Source organism: Haliotis cracherodii, unplaced genomic scaffold (genome assembly GCF_022045235.1).
Source record: "Haliotis cracherodii isolate W230 unplaced genomic scaffold, xgHalCrac1.p SCAF_4, whole genome shotgun sequence".
NCBI classification, from domain to species: domain Eukaryota; kingdom Metazoa; phylum Mollusca; class Gastropoda; order Lepetellida; family Haliotidae; genus Haliotis; species Haliotis cracherodii.
This window is the reverse complement of record NW_027266297.1, coordinates 4633361-4642369: the sequence shown is the minus strand read 5'-3', so window position 1 is coordinate 4642369 and position 9009 is coordinate 4633361. Positions and strand designations below refer to the sequence as shown.

At 38.9% G+C, this 9009-nt stretch overlaps 1 protein-coding gene across 2 annotated transcripts in view; it reads right to left on the bottom strand.

The window, feature by feature from the left end:
• Positions 1 to 4091: 4091 nt before the first annotated feature.
• LOC139478316 (cyclic GMP-AMP synthase-like receptor 1) overlaps positions 4092 to 9009 on the bottom strand; it is a 31150-nt gene continuing 26232 nt past the window's right edge. For both annotated transcript variants that reach the window (XM_071260740.1, XM_071260741.1), the window contains exons 4-5: positions 7306 to 7533; positions 4092 to 6802 (exon numbers count right to left, since the gene is read on the bottom strand). In XM_071260740.1, coding sequence (XP_071116841.1) covers positions 6285 to 6802; positions 7306 to 7533 — 746 coding nt within the window. In that variant the 3' untranslated portion in view covers positions 4092 to 6284. The remainder of the gene's footprint in view (positions 6803 to 7305; positions 7534 to 9009) is intronic.

Here is a 9009-nt window from a genome sequence, read left to right as displayed (position 1 = left end):
TTTTGTGTTGCTAAGACAAAAATATAAATATCTCCTTTCCCATATGTTATTTTCCAACTTTTATGTGAGATATCCAAGAGGATTTTTGTTGCCAGGCAAGGGCAGGTTACTCTAACATCAGGGCAGGTTACTCTAACATCAGATCAGTGGCATGGTGACCTTGGATTTGCATTCTTGGCGTGCCATTGTTAAAGTGTTGAAAGCACGGGACACAGCTGCATTAAAATTTGTGGGTTATTCATTTGCAAAATTTGTAAAATTCAAATATTATGTGTGTGAGGCAATATCAGTGATCACATCAGTAATTTTGTAACTATATATGGATTACACTGTGGTGATGAATCATAAACACATCCAAAGTTATTCAGGTTAAATGAAGATGATGTTTGAATTACCTCCCTTTGTGTTTTGAATGTCTAAGAGTAATCTCCCTTGATCAGTTGTACATCATGCTCTTGGAGCTTTATGGACCTTTAATCTTGCTCAATTTCTGTCCATGTTGTTTGCTTACACAATAACCAGAAAACTAAGCACGAGTCAGTGATGCTGGGAGATGACATTGAAGGTTTGATGCGTAATACATCCTGCCATTCTACTTTGTTCACCGACACATTAACCGAGAGTCAAACACCAAGTTGTGATAATTGTATGCTGATGCAAAAGCACAATCATTAATGTCATGAATACTCTTTGATTTAAGATAAATGTGTGAACAGATGAAGTGCTTGTATCAAGTACTCAAGCAGGTGAAAATCTGTCCAGTGTGTAGCATCTTTGATTGTCCATTGTTAGCATTGTATTGTATCTCCATACTGAGTACCCTGAAACATTCACCACCTCAACTTCCTCTGGGATCCCATCTCTCCATCTCTATCTGTCCATCGATAACTAAGAACTTCTCTTGCACATGATTTTGAAATTTATAGACGTCTATTTAGTTTCAAAATGGACTTAAAACAAAGCTCTGGTTGTAACTGGTTACTACCGATATGAAGGTTGTGTGTTCGATCCTCGGGAATATAATGAAAACGTTTGTCATTTGATTTTAAATTTCATTACATTGTATTCAAATGCAAAATAAATTTCTAGCCAGAAACATTCTAAGTTACAATCTAAACGGAAGTTGTATTAATAAAATACCTGGGATATTATTATAAATTATACAGCAAATATGCCTTGAAAATAATATAAATCCCTAGGGTGATACATAAATTCCCGGGGATATTATATCATCCCTGTTTATGGGGTTTAACCGAACTGGAGAACAATACGATGACGGAATAGAATGGACATAGAATACTTTGGATAACTTTAAATATATTGTGTGATACATGATATTGATTTGAGATACAGCTTCTTCGTTCAGACATAATTTGTAAATACATCTTTTACAAATTATAAACATGACTGTTACCATGGTTATTTTTAAAGGCACATGATGTGCAGATTTATGCAAGTATTTTACATATAGTGACGGTTGTTTTGTTTATTGTTCATGTGTACGCGAGTTACTTTTTTTATGATTTGTACATCTTAAACAGAATTTACAAATATTTAAATTGTGTTTACAAACAAAAGAAGCTATTTGTTGTGATTATTGATATACACAGAGTGAGTGAGTGTGAGTGAGTATGGTTTTACGCAGCTTTTAGCAATATTACAGCAATATCACGGCGGGGGACACCAGAAATTGGCTTCACACATTGTACCCATGTCGGTAATCGAAACCGGGTCTTCGGAGACGATCAAACCCTCTAACCACTAGGCTACCCGACCGCCCCTATACACAGAGAGCTACCAGTGCAGACATGACAGCAGTTTCTCACAAGGTCCGAGGGTTGAATTTATGTGTTGACTGCGTTATTTCTTTGAGCAAGAATATATCAACATTTTGATTGAAAGCACTTCAGTATCACATATGTGACTGTGAATATGTGTATTCAAAACATCAGTGGAGGAGTGGTACCAGGAGCAGGATGACAGTATAGATGACTGTTTTTTTCATGTTTTCATGAGGACAAGTTGGACTTAACTGTGATGGTAGTATATGTTTCCGGAACAGAACTCGATAACTTGATGAAATTTTCCATACAGATCAGTGTAGTAGTGAACTGTAAAAATACTGAACAGCATTAGTTTTTTCTTCACTGAACTGAATGTATCCAATGGCAATGAACCCAAAGTGGGGTATAAGTAGCCGAACTCCCATTTCCGAATTGCACCAGACTGGGGGGGACATGTCGTCTCCTGATGGGTCTTGTTGTGCTTCAGGTACCCTAAGTTTGGTACCTGTGCCTGATATCATGATTGTCTTGTGCCACATTTATATTTCATGTTCACAAACGTCCACATAACTTTGGTGAATAAATGTTAAGCTTATTTCACTCCAACAAATTAATTAGAGCTTCTTTCACAGAGTTTATTTCATATATATATATATATATAACACAAAAAGATGGAAAGATAAGCTGTACAGATATAGAAACATAAATACAGAATTATATCAAAATATCACCATTAAGAAGGATCTGCTTTCAGCAACCCACTGAATTGTCCACATCACTGTACATTTGCCAGGGTGAAACCACTACACAAAGCATCAGTTACTAATCACAACGAACAAAGATTTAACAATTTGAAATAAATACTTCGAAAAATTAACAATTTCAATATTGGTGAGATGGGGTTTAACGTCTTGTCCAAGATTATTGCAATTATATAGGGACGTGTGTGTGTGTGTGTGCGTGCGTGCGTGCGTGGGTGCACTAGTCCGAACTAATGCCGATTTATACTGATAGCACACTGAGATACAGTTTAACATGAATACCCCACTCAGATACAGTATACGGACTCCGAGCCGACCAGTCCTTGTTTTAGCCCCTGAATGCCGAGCGCCAGACAGGGTAACAACAAGTACAATCTTTTAATGTCTTTTCGCATGACGCGGCCGGGGATCGAACCCCGGACCTTCCGCTCTCCGGACGGACACTATACCATCAGACCACGGAGGAGGTCATTTTCAATGTTGACATACGAATTGAAGCTGGACTGTTTTTCTCGCATCTGTCCATCCTCAATTACCAAGCATACCGTATCTCTATTCCATCACAATAAAATGAAAACATTATAATAGCTGGATAATCGAGGATTAGAGTTGAAGGGGGATGATCTGGTAACTATTTTCAGTGCTGGTCTTGATGGTAGTGGCTTGTCTCTATCTGAGACACTGTGTAAGTACTGGTAATCCAGGATAAATGGAGATGTGACCTGACAATGAACCCCGTATGACTATGTATGAGGTCCGCCCACTGGCGCGTACCATTGTGAAGAAAGGGGTAGCAGGTGGTCCTCGACAACTTGTAGGATGGAAATGTGTGTGTTCTGTCTCGGCTAACAAGTTCTAGTGGCGAGTTCAAATGCACATAATAGTACGTGCTGATGTGAGGTACCAGTGGCTGAAAACGGTGACAGCAAATTTGCAGTGGTAAAAACAACAGTTGAGAAGTATCGTGACAACGAAGGGAATTCATTTTCTGTAAGAATGGAATTCCCCAGAGAGCAATAATGAATATTGTCATGTCATTCATCAAATGATTGTGAAGGCTGAGACTAACGTAGTGCTAATTGACTCAATGACAAACTCTTTAATTAATCCTATGTTATTGATTATGAGGTTTCGTTATACTTTCAATGTAATACAGTGTATTCTCACTATGTAGAAACCTGTTTAGCCGATAAAACTCTCTTATGTTGATAATTTCCTTTGGTCCTGACATTGTCACTATATAATTATCATTATTTTTTGTCTGATAAGTAGAACGATTACAGTAGAAAACCTTTTGTCTAGATATACGTCCTTGGTTTTCAGAGACCTGCTACATAGTAAATATGACATGATAAGTAGAATAGCAGTCAGTGTGGTTGAAAACACACTGCTGACCAAACCGTCACTACTCAGTTAAGTAATGAACAGACAAGAGGCAAGAGGGTCCACTAGCCTTTTTATGAAAGTCTTGTTTCCACGGCATAGATATAGGCGAGTGGACACGCTTGCCTCGGGAAGATGCTGGGAGTGCTGATCCCCACCCTACACTAACTGCCCTGTTAATCTGCAGTCGACAATGAGACAGACAGACAGAAAATAGTTTATTAACGTCTCACTCCTGTACATACATAAAACAGCTTTATACAACTTGACATAGTTAAAAAGTACAGAACCATTCAATAGAATTATGAGAGACGAATTATCACAGAATTTATACATAAATGATAGAAAGATGACATAGTCAAAAGTTATCCATATAAAAGATGTTTTCTACGATTAAGAATTAAAAAGCAGACTTTGGCAAGTATCAAACACACACTGGAGTCACTGAAAATAAAACAAAGTTTGTCGATATCAGGCATATCTAAAACATTATAAGATTTAGCAATACATTCATTAAAAAGAGTGAAACAAAACATGGATCTCGTCTTCTACGCTGTCATTACAGTGAAAACATATTCTATTATTGGCAGGTACACCTTCGTATCGACCGGTTTCCACTCGAATAGGAGCCACTCCACATCTAAACTTGGCTAGTTTCTGGGCATCTTATTTCAAAGATAATATTCTGTCCCATATACTTGTTTGTAACATCGATACTTTCTCAACTTATTAAGCCCATTTCGCCCCTCTTCCTTTCTTAACAGATCACTCCAACGGGTAACATATTTATTTTTACACCATTGTTCCACCTGTGTACAAACGGAAAATTTATCAATAAAACCTGTATCGTTTAATAGATGTCCTAAATCTATATTACTAAACTTCTTTCTTACCCTACCATTCCAATTTTTACAACCATTTACAGCGTATTTATCAGCCAAGTTAAACACGTGTTTGTTTAACCTACTAGACATATTCTTAAGGCGACACCATTGTCTTGCTACACTTTTCCACATGAGTCCATCTCGTTAATGAGCGTAAAGTGATGATAAACATCACAGGTGTGTTCTGGAGAAGAGATGATAAAGCATATTGATGTTTATTTAGAATTAGATTGAAGTAAAGATTGTAAGCCTAATCACTATTATTTTAGTTATTATTTGTGTCTCCTATCAGTGCAGTGTCATCGATCCCAATTGCGTGGATCGATGCTCATGATATCAGTCACTGGATTGTCTGGTCCAGACTCGATTATTTACAGATCGCCGTCATATAGCTGAAATACTGCCGAGTGCGGCGTAAAACAACAAACCAACCAACGAACCAACCAACAATGCATACAGAACGTGAGGAACATGATTTAAACAAGGCACGCAAGTCATAGTTGGTTAGCTAGATAACCTGTAAAGTAGTGATTGTTTCTAGGGCCACTTATCAGGCTTTCACTGTATTGCTGGCTGGATTGACATTGAGTTATTTGGATTGTCATGGCATCAATCTTCACATCCTGATGCGCTTTAGCGTAGACGCAGACATACCAATGGCAATGCTAGCTTTATAAAATACTTGCACTTGATTTGTACATTCTTTCTCCATGTAACTTATGACATTATAGGCCAATTCTCCAGGCTGAGAACGTAGGATTTAGCCATGATAACCTAGCTCTGACAGGTTTATTTGTTTGTAATTAACTTCTATCAAACGTGAGAGTATTATTTTACGCCGCTTTAGCAATATTCCAGCAATATCACGTCGGGGGACACCGGAAGTGGGCATCGCACAAGGTTTCCATGTCGAACCCCGGTCTTCGGCATGACGACCGAACGCTTTAACCACTAGGCTACCCGACAGACCCTCTATCAAACGACTTTTAGAGCATTCTGGTATCGACTTGTCACACCGATCTCTTGAAAGTCTTATGAGCAATAAGTGTGTCCACGGAGGCGTAGTCTATTTCATCGTCATGACCTGCACGTGCATAACATGTGTACACCCTCTCCACCTGTAACAAACCAAATATGTTGCCCAATTTCTGTGCACCACCTACTTGTGTCAAGCGCGTTTTTGTGAGTTGGTTCAACGTATCCTGGATTACCAGTCGGGTACCGGTATTCATCAACTGCTAGATTGTTAAACACATTGGAATAAGAATTATAAAGTGCGTTTTGAATGACTATAAAACAAATTAGCTAGGAGTGCCAACTGACCCGAGCCTCTCTTTAACACTTACAAAACACAGAAAATGGCAATAGTAAAAAAATGGTACTGATTCCAAATATATCAAACTTGAAGTTTCTTATGTTGCATTTGTAGCAGCAGGATAGGTAGACCTGGAGATACAATGCAACAGGTACCTTTAATCATCTGGTTGTTCAGAAAACAGTACGCCAATGACCAACGTCATGATGTACATGAAACGTTTATCATCATATCTTGCAGTTGTCATGGTATCGCCCATTAGGGGCATAAACAGATTCGGAATCGGTAGATTTCCAACTAGCATCTCTCTAAATTGTCCAAGACTGACATGCAGTTCTTCAAGCGTGTCTGAGTTCTGCCAGGCTCTGTACCCTCTTCCTAAATCTCTGTCATACAGCAGGGTCCACATCAACATGCGTATCGGGTACGTCCCCAGGCCCAAGCTGCCATCGCTGTCAGGGAAGAAATGCCTTTTTGTGTACTCAGCAGCTTTTTCGATCTGCTTTGATATGCTGGATGTGGCGGATAAATCACTGTCACCTTTTGCGATCTCCTTTGCCCGCTTGATAATTCTTAAAACTGGCTTCCAGCATTTCTTGTCTGCGTGCTTCGAAAGCATTTTCTCTGCATAGGTGAAGCTCATCTTCCACTGGAGAACCTTGTCCGGAACATCAGCTTAAACAAACAACGAATCGTTGAAACAGCAGAACGCCTTTGTACCCTGTAAACAATATAATCACGTCAAATGCAAACTTTACATATGTACTCATATAGTACTCATTTGGAGTTATCCACAGACAGCAATTTCACAAATGGCGTATGTGTTGGCTTTCTGTACAAATAAGACACTATACAATGTTCACTCAATTAATTGTTCTGCGTTTATTCAAGGTGCCCCTAGTGTGTGTAGAAAGGGAATCCCATTGTGACGTATTTAGGCCATGTGTTACTGTAGGTCTTCCAGCCAGTTAGTATGACTCGATGACCACCTGTAAGTTAATATACTGTGACGTCATTTGCATTCAACAGCTGATACATTGGTATTTATATATTCTGAACTTAAACACAGTATCGAGATTGTTTTTGTGCCACATTCGTGTTTGAATTTGAGCACACAAAATACGATGGTTTGGCATATTTTGCTGACAGATGTACTGCCATTCAGTAGTTATATATACCCTTGCAATGCTTCATCACGGTATTGAAGCCCTCATCCATGATCCCTTTTGGATCAACCTCGCTGGGCAAATCCCTGGATAGTTTCTTTCGTAAATTGTTGGCCAGAGGGTAATCTGGCCACTCGTCAACATGGATGGCTGCGACAAAGTCAATCTCAATATCTGGCAGGTCAACCGTTGTCTTGTAGATGACGCGGTACGATGGACTTTTGTCATACGTAAGATCCTCTGAAATGATAAGGGATTGGATGGTCACAATGAATCCTCTGTAAATGAACAGTATTTTTTATATATATTGTGGTGTCAGCCTGGTGTGGGTGGAAAGTGATGCAGGTCTTAGGTGAAGGTCTTTCTCAGTGAAACACACCAGCATATGCTGACAATCCTAGAATCATTATCAGGATGAATATGGGATTCGGGTCCTCGGTCATTTGATCCTGTCACACCATAGGGGAGAGTAATTTATTTTAACCTTTCTTATTTGTTGGTTGTTCATTGCGGCATCCAGCAAGATTCTGCCCTATTACTGACAAACCAGCAATTGCTATTCTGAGCAGCAACAACACCATGTACATCAGTGCCACACAATCAACCAAATCACGGAGCCATTTTGTCGCCTCAAGTAGTATAGGTAATGGGGGTTCTGGACCACTTCCACTGGAGCGGGATTCATATACCTATACTGCTACTACAGGGGGGATTTTTTATGTGTAAATGACTATGCGATTCAACGATAGTCATGAGATTAAGTTAAATTGACTCCAGCTCACCAATACCTGGGGCCAATCATTGCTTTAGATGAGTCTAAATGGTAATAAAAATATTCTTCATTATTTTTATCGATAAAGCGATATTCAACATTTTTATTAAGTTCTTCCTTCATTTTACTAGGAGACCAGACTATATAACTACACTCTTTTTGTAAATTGATAAGAAACAATTGATTACCGTATTTGGTTGGTTTGACATCACTGATATAATAAAAACCTTGTGGTAATTCTCTCCATTTAATAGTTTTTTCCATTATTATATATTTATGTAAGCATTTGTCTAAATGTAATCACACGATAGTAAGCAATTTATTTTTAATCTCCAACCAGTTCTTTGGTTTTGGCACGGAATAATTGACGCGCTTGTTGCCTCCCCTGTTCTATGAACTTTTTTTTATCGTCTTCGCTAATACCACTGGTCTTACGAGATTTTGATCGAATCTCCTGCTTCATTTCATTGTATTTGGTGAGTTCCGACAGCACTAAACGAAACTCATCCTCGGATATCTTACAATCGGCCACTGCTGTCGAAATATGATCCTCGATGCTGTTCAACTTTGCATCGGCGAGTATCCGAATACTATCGTGTTTTAATGCTTTCTTTTGCAACCTACGAGAAATGAATTTTATCGCTATTCCTGCCAGTCCCGAGACTCCGGCGGTTATTTCCATGCCGAGCACGATAGGCGCGGCGATTATAGTTGATAGTAAACCGACACCAGGGTAGGGTAGTGACTAACACACTTTTTCGTTTTGACGGGATATAGGCCGCGAGTACGATGCCACTATTTATTATCTTAGTTAAATTATGTCCCTTACCCATCATCGCATAAGGTGGGGTAATGACGATATTCAGCAGCCACTTGATGTTTGCTTCGACCATAGTCCATTTATTCTCACTGTTGTAAATAATTTTGTACGGAGTGGTTTTAAG